Source organism: Ophidiomyces ophidiicola (assembly GCF_022830035.1).
Source record: "Ophidiomyces ophidiicola strain CBS 122913 chromosome Unknown scaffold_36, whole genome shotgun sequence".
NCBI lineage: Eukaryota > Fungi > Ascomycota > Eurotiomycetes > Onygenales > Onygenaceae > Ophidiomyces > Ophidiomyces ophidiicola.
Genome location: NW_026054676.1, coordinates 102,041 through 116,727, shown reverse-complemented (window position 1 = coordinate 116,727; position 14,687 = coordinate 102,041). Strand labels below are relative to the sequence as shown.

Genomic DNA, 14,687 nt, shown 5'->3' with positions numbered 1-14,687 from the left:
GGAGTAAGGGGAAGGGACACCAGGAACTTTTTTTTTCTTTTTCTTTTGAGGGATTGGAGGTTAAGCTCAAAGCAGTTCTTCGCACGTCCAGTCTTCGTACCTGTATTAAATTGTTAGGAAAAACAAATTTCATTAAGAGCTGTGATCTCAAGTATTAACATACCATCCATCAGGAAGGTATCTCCTCACAATGAGAGGAATCTTCTTTTGATTAAGCTCTCTCAGGGCAATTTGAAGAGGGTCAGTTTCTCCTTCGATATCGACCAATATCGGCGCATTCATGCTATTATATATACAGTTAGCTAGAGCATTAGATGGAAGTAACGCATAGGAACGAACCTGATTTGAAGCGCTCTTGTTCCAAGGACGCGTGCACGCTCATACTTTGTCATGTATGGCGTAGTAGATCGCTGGTCATTCGGCACCTTTTTCTCCCTCTGCTGCAACATCACTTTACTTTTCGAGGCTTCGGCGCTAGCGTCACCGTTCACTGCCCCTGCACTGTCTCCGTTCGTGGCATGTGTAACCGGCTGTCCGTCGCCATTAAGAACGGCGTATGCACTATCCTCTCCATCCTGCTCGGCGCCAGCATATTCCTCTGGTTCATTATCAATATAATCATATTCCGGAGGTTCATAGTCAAAGCTTCGCGAAAATGACTTGTTAGGAGATTCGAGCTTCTCAGGCGGGGGGAATGGTGCTTACCCAGCCTCATCACGGTCTTCGTGGTCACCGCCGTAGTCCGACATATTCAACCACCAGATGTAAATACAAGACGATAACCGGCCTATTGACCTAAAGAACGAAAGGCAAACGAGGGAAGGCGTGGATGAAAACACTTCTCGACGATTCAAAACTTCAGCGCAAACGAAAGAAAGATGAGAAGATCCGATGCTGACTCAGGATAAGGGTTTTTCCGTTTCTTCTTGGCATATCTAACTCGACAAGCTGACCAATAATCGACGACAAGAGCCGCGCCTACCGCGCGGCACAGATAAAGCTTAAATAGGACTGGAGATCCACAAAACAAAAAAGTTGCAGTTCGAGTATAATGTGGAATGTCGATTGAAGCGAAGAATTGTCCCTCCAGGGGACTAAATTCATCCATTTGATGCCATAATGGATAGAAAAAGAAAGGCTATAGATGAGGGCCAATCTCGGTCGAACAAGCTGCAGAAATCAGTTCCAACAGACTGTTCTGGTAAGTAGTTGATGCTAACAAGTGTGTTTAGACCGTACTGATCAGGTACTCTAAGGTGGAGATTACAGTGACCATGTGTCCGATGCTGAATCCGTTTCCTCCTACTACCTGAGTGACAATAGCGACGGGTGTCAGAGCCAATCGAAAACACCCATCACTCCTTATTCTCCAGCGGCATCGATACGATATCCCTCGGACCGCAAAACACATTGCTGTCCGTATGAAAACTGCAGCAAAGCTTTTAATCGACCTGCTCGACTAGCGGAGCATATGAGATCACATACAAACGAGCGCATTTTCACTTGTGAATACGATGGCTGCGACAAAACATTCCTCCGAGCGTCTCATCTCAACCACCATGTCAAGAGCGCACATACCTTGGTTCGAGACTATGTATGTGATCGGGAAGGATGTGGAAAAACATTCGTAACAGGATCAAGATTACGAAGACATCTAGCAGCGCATGAAGGACGAGATAAATACCGATGCGTGGAATATCCGCCATGTGGTGAGACATTCCGAAAACACTCAACGCTGCAGAAGCATGTTACAATGGTTCATCTAAAGCAGAAGCCCTTTCCGTGCCCGTATATTGACCCTGTAACTGGAAAACAATGCCCACAGGGCTTCGATACCGCCGGCCACCTTCGAGCCCACCAGGGAAGAATTCATGGCGGAGCTCGGTTTACTTGTATGGAATGTCTAAATTCGTTGGCTGGGGCTAGTTCGATACCAGAAGAAGAGCCTCTAGTAAGTGGAAAATACAGCTTTCCAACCTACGCTTTACTTCAAACTCATATTCGATCCGCCCATCCTCCAATTTGCCCTGAGTGCTCGCTCGCTTGCTCTTCATCGAGGGAACTACGACGTCATATGGAAATAGCGCACTCCAATCTATCTCTTGAAGAAAGACGTGTGCATCCGTGCGAATATCCCAATTGCGGGCGTAGTTTCACTAAGAAAGGAAATCTAAATGTGCATGTTAAAACGGTGCACGAGGGCGAAAAACGATTTATCTGTGGTGAAACAGATCTCTCCACGTCCAAATACCTAGAGGCCTGGACTGGCCAAGATGCCTGTGGAAAAAGATATGGAAGCAAACTTGCCCTCGAAGAGCATGTTCGAACCTCACACTTAGGCCTTAAGAATGTAAAGGTGGAACGAAGGGAGCAAATGGGTTTGACAGCAATATTGAAATCAAGATCTACGGTCCCATCGAAGTTAGCACTACTTACTGGCGATGGCTACACTGAGGAATCGGGTCGACATATTCCATGCTTGATCGAGGGGTGCCAGTATCTTTTCCGTCGTGATTATGACCTTTGGCTTCACATGGAAGCAAAACATGCACTGCAAGAGAATGATATACAGATCCTTTTCATGCGGCGGGCGATGTATGGTGGCAATCATTGCTTTAATCTCAATTTTGATTCGCTTCAGGTTGACATTCAAGCTCCTGGGGTGGAATCGAGCTATCAAGATGGTGTCGGCGGTGATTTTTTTCTACAGGATACCAATTTATTTGATGGTCAACCCCTCCCAGATGAAAGTGGCGACAGGATTATGACGAATTATGATGATGATGATTGTCTAGAGGCTATTGACCCTCTGTTAGAATATACGATAGCTCAACAATAAGCCATAGGCTGGACTGATAATAAAGCATTGGTTGGTTATTGGATTTTTGACATTATTAGACAGATGCATTACTATCATCTTTTCTAACCCGAAAATTTTATTAGCTCTTGATATCTATTCAAATGTGCTGTACTTCGTACGTGTGATTCAAAAAGTCATGGTCTCATTACCAGGGAAAATTTCAGGTAAAACAATGTATCCAAGTAATGAAGATAGTCGATCAACTGTATGCGCGACGTCTGTATATAATCCTGGTGTCCACGGGGTCCGCCCAGCTTAAACGTATGGGATATCCATTAGCATACTGTGCATTTCATCCTCAAGCATCCAACAAGCTCGACGTTCTTTAGCAAGCTCTTCGGCATCTACTCTTTTTCGCTTTGCGTTGAAAGATGTGACCTGTAAGGGGGGTCTCGCCTCTTGGATTTGGGCGCGCTCAAAGTCAATGAACACCACCCTCTTACTATCCACGTTCCAGAATATATTGCGGACATAGGGATCACAATGGCGTACTCCAAGGCGGTGAATAGCTTGAAGTGATTCAGATGCCATTTTAGAGAGTTTTTTGCGATCGATGCCAGAGCGCCTGAGAGAGATTCCAGCAAAACTAAGAAGCAAAACTTGGGGAATCTCCGCAATTCCGTCATAGGATAGTGGCAGCTTTGAAAGATCTAGGGTTCCAAGACATACTGGGACATGGCGTCCCTGAACTGGAAGAAGGTGTTGATATATAGCTCTTTCGTGTTGTAGATACCGCAGAAACCAGGCAGGAAACCCTTTTCCAACAAGTTTATACCCATATGCAAAAAGTATGACTTCAAATAATGCTCCACGAGAGCCGTGTATATGGAGTGATTCACATCCATCGGATGCATAAAGATCCAAAGGTCGTTCTTCTTTAATGAGTAGTTGATCATGCAAAAGGGATAAAAATGTCGATATATTGATCTGGTGCTTATCTGTCCCGTGGTCATTTACATTCGGGCACGCCTTGTCCAGATTGCCTCCATTTAATAGCCCAAGAAGACACTGTGGCGTACAGTACGGTCGAGACCTTCCCTCACTAAAAGGACGAGTTCGAGGTGATGTTTTGGGATGATAAGGAGGGATCACAACCATAACGTTTGTTGAACGACGCGCCCCCCTGCAAGGAGAATTTGGAGAATCATTAGAATTTTCATCACTTTCTTCGGAACTTTGATCATTTTCCGATGCATGCGGTTGTTGCGATGGTAGAAGTATCAACTTTTTGGCCCTAGTCATTACAGGGGAACGACTAGCATAATCCTCTCTGCTTCTTATCTCGGGTGTATACCCCTCGGTGGCTACTGATTTCGGGGATGGGGTAGTAATATCACTATCATCATTGTAACAAAGCTGCCATGGCTTTAGTAGATCCTCAGCTCTTTTTCGCCAATCCTGTGGACACGGGGGCTCAAGAAGAGATCTGAGCGTGAAGGCTAGAACTTGTCCAACAGCAGTCATATGGAGCTTATTGGGCTGGTCTGTTTGGCCAGCATATCCAGTACTCTCACTCACATCTTTTTTTGGCTGTGACAAGTAGTAGTATACGGTGCCTGGGTCCTCGCCAATATAGAGAAATATAAAGGCTTCGCCAGTAGACACATATCCATACCTAACCCCAGATTTTATCATGTAGGAAAATGCCTGAGTGATTACCGCGGCCATTGTACGGCGAGATTTAATTTTTTCGGACTCGTTTGGCTGGCACTGTAGTACTTCATCTAGATCCATGTTTTTTAGAGAATGCTCGATTATTGACAAGGGAAGTTTATGTGGAGGCTTCAACCCAACAATGAATGCTGGAAGATTCTGACCATTCCCCCTGTTGTACACACAAAATTCGTCTACCAAGGGATGAGGGTTTGAGGCCGGTGTAGTAGGCGTAGCTTCTCCTTTGTCAGTTTTCCGAAGCTTTGCTGGGGGACATTCTGCAGGTGGTTCATCTTCAGTTGGCTCGTCATTTAGGGTATTTCCATGATTTTCAAAGGAAATTTCACCCAACAAATGGAAGCGAGTTCGAACTTCCTCATTTGAATATAGACTAGAAATCAGGGAGCGGACAGGCCGCGAAAGTGTGTCCCGTTGAAAGTGGCGAAGATCCAACTCTGAGCGGGTGGTTTCTGTTCTTAAGCTGGCCCCAAGCTCCGTGAGGAAAGATAGGGATGAAAAGTGGCGTTCCGAGACAAACTCCATGTCCATAAGGCGATTCCAAACACCCTCTTGTTCATCGGCAAAACCCAGCCACTCTGTTATTTTCTGCGGACGAAGTCTGCCGTCCGGTTTCGTCAGAGCACCTTTTGTAGAGTCTTTAGTGTCGCCTACTGTGAGGCCAAGAAATAAATGCGTATGGCAGGTGTCGAGGTACTCAAAAATCGTGGTTGGCCTGTTTAGGATTTGTTGCTGGAAGATCGTGCTTTTCGCATCCTCGAGGCTTTCCCTTGTTTTCTTGAGGGTTTTGGTGGTGTCATGAAGGTCTTTGGTGGTGTTATGAAGGTCTTTGGTGGTGTTATCAAGCTCTTTGGTGGTGCAATGAAGACGTTGCTCTGCGGTCTCCGCACGCTTCCTTTCCTCCTCCAGTAAGCGGCGAAGCTCTCTGACCTCGTCAGACATTTTGCAAAGGCTGATACTTAGGTGTTCCTAGACTTGACTACAGCGACGCAGCTGGCCCTTATCCCTCCTTAGGGCCGGGCTTATTAGTGATATCTTCCGCCGCGATAGGGAGCGTTTCAAGCTTCGGGTAAGCGGGCACTATGCAGCGGGGCCTTATTTTCTAAAGCACGAAATCCCCGCTATCTGGGCCTAGGAGTTCGTAGTAGTTAGGGGGGATGTTGTTAACCTGGTGGGAGAGCATTGCCAGAATACATTTACAATAGGCAACCATCCTCCGCATTAGGCAGCGTTGTCTAAGCCAATCACAGAAGGGAAACTATTACATAAGCAGACATGCTGCCAAGAACGGGTTCGCGTCTCGGGGTTTGCGTGTCGCGATTTATTTGTCGTGTCTGTCTTAGACTTTGCTGCTGAGATTCCAAACGTCCGAGTGTTTACTACGGAGTACTCCGTACTCTGTACTCCGTACTGTCTCGCGATCGGCGCTGTGTGGCGGGCCTATTTTTGGAGGAGACTTCTGGCCCCGTCCGAACCCACCTTTATTGGCATTCTCGCGTGCCCAGGCGTCGGCTGTGTTCCCCCTCCAGCCCAGCGCCTTCTGAATGGCTTCATTTCTGCTTGTCGTGCAGGATTAGCATCAGGGGTAAAATGCAGGAGAACGTCTTACGGCTCCTCAAGCCGTCCGCATCCCGTGCTCGATGCTGTTGCTCAACTTGCTCTTCCCCCCTGGCCCTGCCCGCAAATTGCGCTCCGGGGTAACTAACCTTTAGTTTAATGTAACCACGGTTCCCGGGGATGCTGTAGACGACCCGCTCTCATCCTTTGCCGCCAAAGAGGCATCTGGTCAGTGCTTAAAAATGCCCAAAAAAAGAGCTCTGTTATCAGTAATTGTTTCGGCTCCGCCACACCTTGGGAGCTTGACAATAATACGAATCGCTGGAAAATTATTAGATTTCCTTTGTCAAACAAGGGTCGATCTGACATTGTTCTAGAGAAGCGCCTCTGTTTCTACCAAAGCATGACGCGGCCCAGCCTCAACGTTTTTCGCTTCAAGCCACCACCGCACAACCGGCTGCGCGAAGTTACCAGTCAACGGTGTTGAGCATGACGCCGAGCCAAGCAGGCCGGCTCTGCACTCCTACCATGCGAGTTATGCTTGTCGCAGCCGGTTGACCCGCAGCCTGAGCGTTGTTCCTGGAGATGATCGATAAATCTGATCTGAAGATGCGTTGGGCGCTTCGGCACGACGGCAGGATCATCGGCCGCTGGGTACTGTTCGTCGACGGATTTTAAGGGAAGATGAGCCGGCTGTAGGGCTGTACTTATAAGCGCCGGGGTCCGATTTTCTCCAAAAGAATGCCTGTGTCTATCCATTTTATTATTATTATTTATTCCTCTCCAGTAGCTAGCTCTTTGTTTACGAAGGTTTGTGTGGATGCTCAGATGCACAAGGCGGTAATTATTGGATACAATGCCTCCACCCGGGCGTTTCTTCATACCAACTAACTAGTTATGTGTTCTCTGTGCATTGAGGCGCTCTAAGGGAAGAAACAGCATTGCGAACGGGGATGAAGTCACGTCCGTGCCGTAGTGGCTCGAATAACTATCCTCTGGGCCAACCATGAGGGGCGGGCCAGGTAATAAACATGATACAACCCTCTCTTCCCTGCGGCGATGTTTCCTGGGGCATGGCGCCAAAGCTTGACGGTTTTGGCGGCCAGAGACATGGATGCACGAGCAGATGCCAGAGAGACGCATTTCGGCCCCGTCTCTGTGCTCCCGACGAGGCCAGGCAGCATGCATGTGTGTGTGTGTAGCTAGTAGGTAGTTAGATTGATTGTTCGACTAAGTTACTCCGTAGTTATTAATTATTATTGCCGCTCAGCTGAAGGATGGCAAGGGGCGCCTGGCCGGGCGGATGGGCGTGACTGAGTGGCCGCTGAGCCCCCGAAGCGCCGGGCGGCACTTTGTCTCACTCCGTGGCTGTCCCCATCCGCACTCCGCCAGCTCGCTCGCTCGTTTAGTTCTTCCTTTCTGTCGTCGGCGGTCTTGGTTCTCTCGCTGCCTAGGCTGGCCTGCCCGGTTTTCGCGCTTTTCCTCCCGTTAAGCTCGTTGGCTCAACCACGGCTGTGGTGATCATCGCCCAAACCTTGGTCTTTTCCTCCGTCATCATTCCATCCACATCACCGCCCGCTTTCTGTCTTTCACAAGCCTCCAACTGTCTCAATTCACCTCTCGCGGCCTCTTCTCGTGCCACACAGGCGTTTTTCTTTGTGCGGCACGCAGCCTTTGCACAGCAGTGACTCCAGTGTGCTGCCCGGCTTCTTCCAGCCAAAAAGTTGGAAGCTCGCTTATAGACTCTTTCCCAGTGATTTTTCTGTTTGACACCACACCCTCTTCGCCATGTTTCTTCTTTGATCACCCCCTTTGTATCAGTTAATCAACTCTCCTACTCATCATGGGTCGCTTGAGAGGTATGTGCTTTGCGTCACCCTCGCACACTGAACGTCATGCTAATATTTGACGCCAGTTCTTTCCTTCATATCCAACCGCCGAGGCCCTAAGAACATTTCCTCTCCTCCTACCCCTCCATCAGACTCCGACTATCCCGTAACAGCTCCTAATGGATTTCACGCGTCTCCTCCTGAAGAGGTGCCCGCTCCTCTTTCACAAGATGCCCCGTCAACACTGAAGAAGCCAGATAGAGCAAGTTCACGACCGGTGTCCACCTTGCTCTACCAACAGCAGTTACTGCCCACAGACGTAGTGGAGAACCCTTTACCGGAGTTGGAGCCTATCTTTTCATATCTAAACAGCCAATCGGGCAAACTGTACTATGAAGGCTACTTCTTCAAACTGAACGACTTGGATAATTGTGCGTTACTGTTTTTCTATTCTTCCTTTCTTTCCTTTTACTAACACCTTCTAGATGGCCGGCCGTGTCAGGATAGGAAGTGGACCGAGCATTTTGCTCAACTCGTTGGGACTGTTATTTCGCTGTGGGACCCGGCCGCTTTGGATGCCGCCGACCCTGACGTAGATGTCATTCCCACATTTATTAATCTTGCAGACGCCTCAATAAAAATGGTATGGATAAAATTAATCTCTCCGAATCTTCTGTACCTTCATGCTTTCAGGTACTAATCACATAAATCGCCTTAGATTGAGAGCTTGCCTACCCGCAACCAAGATAGTACGCCTTTACAAAATGTTTTAAGTATTTCAACCGCTGGAAAGAACAGATATCTGCTGCACTTCAACTCCCTAAATGCCCTTACTCAATGGACTGCCGCTATTCGACTGACCATGTTTGAAAATACTCTTCTTCAGGAATCATACACTGGAGCTCTAATTGCTGGGAAGGGCAAGACGTTAAATGGCATTAAAACTATTTTAGAAAAGACAACATTTAAGTATGAAGACTGGGTTCGTGTGAGATTTGGCCCGGGCACCCCGTGGAGACGATGCTGGTGTGTCGTATCACAAGCCGACGAGAAAGATGTGCAGAAGCATAAAAAGATGCAGAAAAAGAAGTCTACCTACGAACGGCCATTCACTCCTCCAAAGGGCAATATTAAGTTTTACACGTCGAAAAAGACGAAAAAAATCAAGCCTGTAGCTACCATAACCGATGCATTCTCCGCGTTCGCTATATACCCGCAATCCCGCTCTCTCGTGGATCAGTCGACTCTAGTGAAAGTGGAAGGCCATATTATAATTCATTCAGAACCAGAAACCGTTGCTGAAGGTTTCGTGTTTGTCTTGCCAGAACTTCATGCCGCCGTATCTGGATTTGAAACCATGCTTCGATGGTTGTTCCCTGTTTTTGACGCTTTCCAGCTCTATGGCAGGCCCGCTCGCTTATTAGCTGATACTGTTAGTACTCAGAGTTTAATGTTCGCAATGCCTGCTAGCAGACGGAACAGCTACTTAGACACGCTAGACGTGGCGGCCCTCATTCATACAGACGGCAGCCGTGCATGGAACGAGCGCGATTGGAGAAAACAGATGAAAGACGCTACATCACGACGTATGACATCTACTACTGCGAGTCGTGTCAGCAGCATTTCTCGGAAGCGTGGGCTTACTCGCGGGAGCCTTTCATCCCAGAATGGAATACCTGTACGCTTTGACGGTGTCAATGGACAGTCCATTGGCCGACGCTTGCTGAACAACCACTCGTCTGACGCATTGTCAATGTCACCTCAGAGAAATAGTCAACAGAACCATCTCTCCAAATCCCACAACCGTACAACATCGGAGATCAGTAGCGCTACCGCCTATCGTAACGGATACAATCCTGACGCTCAACCGCCTTTCGATACAAGACTGTTGGAAGAAGCGGACGAAGCAGCGCCTCCGCCTCCGCCTCATGGAGATTCCCAACGTGCTGATACGCCTGGAGACAGAAGCAGCTCTGACGGCGAAACAAAAGCGGACCATCCAGCGGAGCGTCAAGAAATTCGTGATGCTCTCAAGCCAAGCCCTCTTCCACTTGAAGTCACTGTCCCGCCTGCGTTCTCTCACGACCCCAAAGACATGCCACATATTCAGCCCCAGATGTCTCCAGAGTTGAGGCGAGCTGGAAGTCGGATATCAAGCGGCACTCTTTCTCAAATGGCAGAAGCACAAAAGCTTCACGAACTGGAGAATGACGAAGATACAAAGAGACAAAATCGCCCCTTTGACCTTCAAGGAGGAAGCAATATCCACAGCGATACCAATGCTGAGAAGGCAGCATTTGACGGTAATACCCAGTTCCCAAGGCCCGTCCCAGCTGATGCCTCAAGCTCGCTTTACTCATCACCAGTCAGCCCTGTTAACCCGGCTCTGGATGGAATTCCATTTAACTCTGCTCCTGATGGATCTATTAATGCTAATTTCTCGCCTCTAACCCCGCAACAGTCCCCCAAGAAGCCACCTTATCTGGAAATGAGCCCTCAAATCCACCGCAAACCGGCTCCCCAGCTGCAGAACGGTTCGGAGAGCCACAGTTTGAAAACAGCTTCAAGCCTGGGGAGTCTTCGTCGAACCATAGATATGGATGCTCTGAATCTGGCACTGAGACAAAGGACACCATCGCCCCCACTTCCAGCTCCCATGAGGTATCTACGAAATGTTGAGCCCAAGGTTGAACAGCCGTACGATCAACATTCAATAACAACTCTTGATTACGCTAGCTCTCATAAATCAACTGCGTCCACCAAATCCGCAAAATCAGTAGCAAAACCAAGGATGGGCAAAATGAAGCTCGTTGGGACTCCAGACCCTTCCCTGGATGATGTTATCATTGGTGACGCTCGTTATGTTGCCGGAACGGCCCCAGAGCCGAATCCAGATATCCCCCTAGTCGATTTTGGTCCAACCCATGCTTATAGCCCGGGAACCCGCAGGCCTAGTACGGGAGATACGTTAACTTTGCTGACCCAAAATAAGAATTCTTCTGAGACTGCCTTGAATAATAGAAACGATAAACGTGCCAGTTGGTTTGGTATGGAAAACAAACCTGCTAAATCTCCAGGCCTTGACGAGAAAAGGCGCAGCTTCCTCTGGCAACCGGGCATGGTAGATAATGGCCGCCAAAGCCCTGGACCTGGATTGACACCTGAACAGTTCGTCGAGCAGCGTGCTACTTCAGGGAGCAGAGGCGCCTCACCTGTCTATAATCATCAACGCAGCGGTTCGCGCCCATCAATACCGTCACGTCCCGCCTCTGGAGACTGGGCCAATCAGTTAAAAATGCAGCAAATGCCTCCGAGGCCTAATTCTCGCGGCTCAACCGTCATGTTAAATCAGCCTGATATGACCACTTATCTCTCTGCCCGAGAACAAGAGCATGTTGCCCGTGTTACTGGATCGCCATTTTTCAACATGGACAGGGACACTAGTAAGAGATCGTCTGTAGCACTTGGGACAGGACTTGTGAGCGCCATCGATGCCCGTGAGCGAGAAAGGCAAGCAATGAGAGACGGCGTTAGTGGGCAAATGGTGCAGCAGGCTATCATGCAACGGCAATTCCAAGGACAGTTTCCATCACAATCCCAGCAGCAAATGCTGCCTTCGTCAGCATCGCAATACCAGATGGCAATGAACCAATACCCTATTGGAACTACAGCTGCAAGCGTCTACAACTTTCCAGCTCGTGCAAATGCACCCTCACGTTATCATCGATTTTCCAAGTCCCAAGACCGTCTACAGTTTATGAAATGAACATTTGGTCTGTTTCTTTTGTTGTATCCTACTGTCCACCGAAAGGCCTACAAGTTTCCTTTGCAATATCTCATGCCTCACATCAATGCTCTATTTCCTTTCTTCATTGTTCTCAGCGCTCACCCATACCCTCACTCAAACATACACACACACACACACACACTCTCTCTCTCTCTCTCTCTCTCTTTTCTTACCCCATTCCATTATCTTTTTGCATTTTCAGGGCTGGGAAAGAATTTTTTTTTTGAAAAGAAATTTCAATTTGACGCATGTTTCCTTTGTTTTTGGCATCGATGCCTTCTCACTTGTCCCACATCTGATTCTGCATTTGTGGTTCAGTTTATTGTGTTATGTCGCGCAGCCAATATTTTGAGGTCGGACCTATCACGGCTTTGTTTGCTCCAATTCCTTTAGCAATAATGGCTTTTCTTGAGCTCTTTTTTCAGGATTCTTGTTAAGCCACTCGATGCTCCATGGGCCGGCACATGCTATCCAGAGCGACTATTTTCTGATCTGTCTACAGGAGTATGCGTTGATTATCGTTGAAAGGTCGGCTCTAGACTCTTTACTTCGTAATAACAAACTCGCTCGCCGCTTCTTATTTTATTTGCTCAAAGATTCTCGTGTTTTCATCAAATATATTGTAGCGATAACGAAGCGGGCTGCCAATCCTAAGTTTTTGAGGGCTGGACTAGTCGGCAGACAAGGTTTGCCACATGGAGACATAACTAAATATCCCGTCTAACGCCGATTTCATCTATAAACAGAGAAATATAACGCCGAGTCTAAAAGAAAAAAAGCGAGAAAAGATAAAGAAAGTTTCACTTGAACTTGAATTTCGTATGCTCGCTTAGATAGGCGAATACATCGTGAAGGGCTGTACTCCGTAAACCAGAACGTAAACACATGATTTATACAAGATTTACTCATGTACCCGCAAATAAGCTCAGCTACTATGTAGCTTCTTCACCCGAACCGCGCCTTCATATAGTGCTCGATCGATAGCAGCCGCCACAGTCAACGTTCCGCCGATCACAGCACAAATTCCCGTTAAGAATCCAGAAAAGCTCTTCGTTCTTGCTTCACGGTTAATGACTTTCATTGGTGAGATATCATAATTAAAAAAGACACCTGGGATGCCCCCGGCAGTGTGTATGCGCTCCTTGTGACCTTCAGCAGAGTCATCGCCGCCTTCAACGGAGCGCTTGTGTGACGTCACGGAGTATTGGTGCGTTTCAATGCTGCCGTGCTCGCCAAACTGGATACCTTGAGAGCCCAGTGGTGCGTCATTGGCGAGGCGACTGTGGATTTCAGATGACTGGGAAGCGTCCCAGCCGAGAGGTAGATAGGAGGTTGAGACAACCTTGATGAAATACATAAAGTTATATTTGGGGTCGTTGGTCTCCTGAGAAGTAGAGTCAAGGGGGTTGGTATGGTGGTGATCTGTCCATTTCCATTTCTGCGACAACTCGTCAGGTAATTGGGGGCCGAAACGAAGTTGGTGGATGATATGCGCCATAGTATGCGGTACAGGAGTCTCATAGTAGTTCTTGAGATCGTGGGAGTGCATGTGTCCGTTTGTGAAGCTGCGCCCCGGTGCAATGTGGAAATTGCCAATGACCTTGTTGACTCGAAGAATTCCTTCAATCCGGCAACCCTCGTGTCTCTGTGAGTCAATTTTCGAACCATAGCCTTCTCGTTCACATTGTACAACGCCTTCACCCTTTCCAAACGCCCAATTGCGTAAGGCATAGGACTCCCGAACTTCGTCGCAAGTATTGCAGCAACCAGGTTTCTGAGCATTTTCGGGAGGGATGCCATCGTAGCAAGAGCCACAGTAATTAGGATCAAGGTGTAGCGCAACTTGGTCTTTCTTATTTCTATATCAAATACAAATCAGTAACAGTCTAAGCATAAAAAATCGCTTAACCCACAGTTCCAATGATTGCATATCAAGAACATGGCCGCCTTCGGAGGCCGGGCTGAGGCGGACTCGGTTGATGCCGTGTATGATACCACTCTGCTGCTCGCCAGAGACATCCATAACATCCAGCGTAAGCAGTTCGCAAGGAAGATGAGGAAAAGTTACGTTGAGGTGAATCTCCATTCTCTCTCCTACAAAAGAGAGTCAGCGTCTGCGCAGCGGACCGTGTAGTCCGGAGCAGCTCCATACCTCTTCCTTTATCCACGATTAGCTCTGGAAGCACGACCACTCGTCTATAATCCTTCCATTCCCCCCAGACCAGCAAGATAACCACGATTAATGAAACGATTGTGACGACACCCCCTGACCTCGTCCGGATGCGCGCATCTTCCACGGTTTTCGCAAAAGCGTCCAGCCGGGTGAAACGGGATTTAACTGCCATGACGAAATGAAATACTAGGATTTTCTAAAAGGAGAGGAATGCAAGGGTCCGCAAGTAGCAAAGGAGTCCTCCCCTGAATCTAGCGGGCGGGCGCGACGCAACTAGACAGGAGCTGCTTCAGCAGAGGCGTTCATACCCTTAGCATGTTCCAGCCCTAAAAAAAAAAGTAGAAAGCTCCAATTGAGTCTCTTGCGACCCAGCCGAATTAAAGAGGGTGTGTCCACGCGGGTGTCTACCTCAGCCTTCACATCGTGAAAGGCCACCTTTTAGCTTCGAGACGCTGTCGCCGGCCGCCTCTGATTGGCCTGCCGCTGGTGCTTAATTTCACACGTGATCGCGTCTATTATCCGCCTCTTTTTAAGCGCGGTGACAGCCTCATTGATTAGTCAGATCGCGTGATCCTGTCGCCTTGGCATTGGACCTGCCTGCAAATTGCTTCCTGGAAGCCGAAAACTGCTTGCTGCCTCCGCTCCCACATCTTACAAACGACCCTTTCCCATTCCTTCCTTTCTCGCCCATTTATTCACGCATGCGGTTCTTTCGACGGCCATTTTGAAACGCGAGCAGCGGCCCATCCCTGGGATCCCGCAAATTTCGTTCTCCGCACTTTCGTTTCTAGCAAGTCATGCTACAACTTT

At 48.2% G+C, this 14,687-nt stretch overlaps 5 protein-coding genes across 5 annotated transcripts; 2 read left to right on the top strand and 3 right to left on the bottom strand.

Annotated features, from left to right (window-relative positions):
* Window positions 1–66: 66 nt before the first annotated feature.
* RPO26 (subunit common to RNA polymerases I, II, and III) lies at window positions 67–749 on the bottom strand (the record flags this gene model as incomplete). The annotated part of the gene is made up of 4 exons (XM_049255152.1): window positions 67–100; window positions 164–283; window positions 340–645; window positions 706–749. The coding sequence occupies 4 exons, from the start codon at window positions 747–749 to the stop codon at window positions 67–69; spliced, it is 504 nt and encodes a 167-aa protein (XP_049105880.1).
* A 370-nt stretch (window positions 750–1,119) lies between these two features.
* Window positions 1,120–2,839, top strand: LOZ57_006130 (uncharacterized protein; the record flags this gene model as incomplete). Its single annotated transcript, XM_049255151.1, has 2 exons — window positions 1,120–1,201; window positions 1,257–2,839. The coding sequence occupies 2 exons, from the start codon at window positions 1,120–1,122 to the stop codon at window positions 2,837–2,839; spliced, it is 1,665 nt and encodes a 554-aa protein (XP_049105879.1).
* A 276-nt stretch (window positions 2,840–3,115) lies between these two features.
* On the bottom strand, window positions 3,116–5,473 carry LOZ57_006129 (uncharacterized protein; the record flags this gene model as incomplete). The annotated part of the gene is made up of 1 exon (XM_049255150.1): window positions 3,116–5,473. The coding sequence occupies one exon, from the start codon at window positions 5,471–5,473 to the stop codon at window positions 3,116–3,118; it is 2,358 nt and encodes a 785-aa protein (XP_049105878.1).
* A 2,458-nt stretch (window positions 5,474–7,931) lies between these two features.
* Window positions 7,932–11,683, top strand: LOZ57_006128 (uncharacterized protein; the record flags this gene model as incomplete). The annotated part of the gene is made up of 4 exons (XM_049255149.1): window positions 7,932–7,947; window positions 8,004–8,348; window positions 8,403–8,560; window positions 8,636–11,683. 4 exons carry the CDS (start codon window positions 7,932–7,934, stop codon window positions 11,681–11,683), a joined length of 3,567 nt encoding a protein of 1,188 aa, XP_049105877.1.
* A 946-nt stretch (window positions 11,684–12,629) lies between these two features.
* Window positions 12,630–14,049, bottom strand: ERV46 (ER-derived vesicles protein erv46; the record flags this gene model as incomplete). Its single annotated transcript, XM_049255148.1, has 3 exons — window positions 12,630–13,563; window positions 13,618–13,798; window positions 13,857–14,049. The coding sequence occupies 3 exons, from the start codon at window positions 14,047–14,049 to the stop codon at window positions 12,630–12,632; spliced, it is 1,308 nt and encodes a 435-aa protein (XP_049105876.1).
* Window positions 14,050–14,687: the final 638 nt, after the last annotated feature.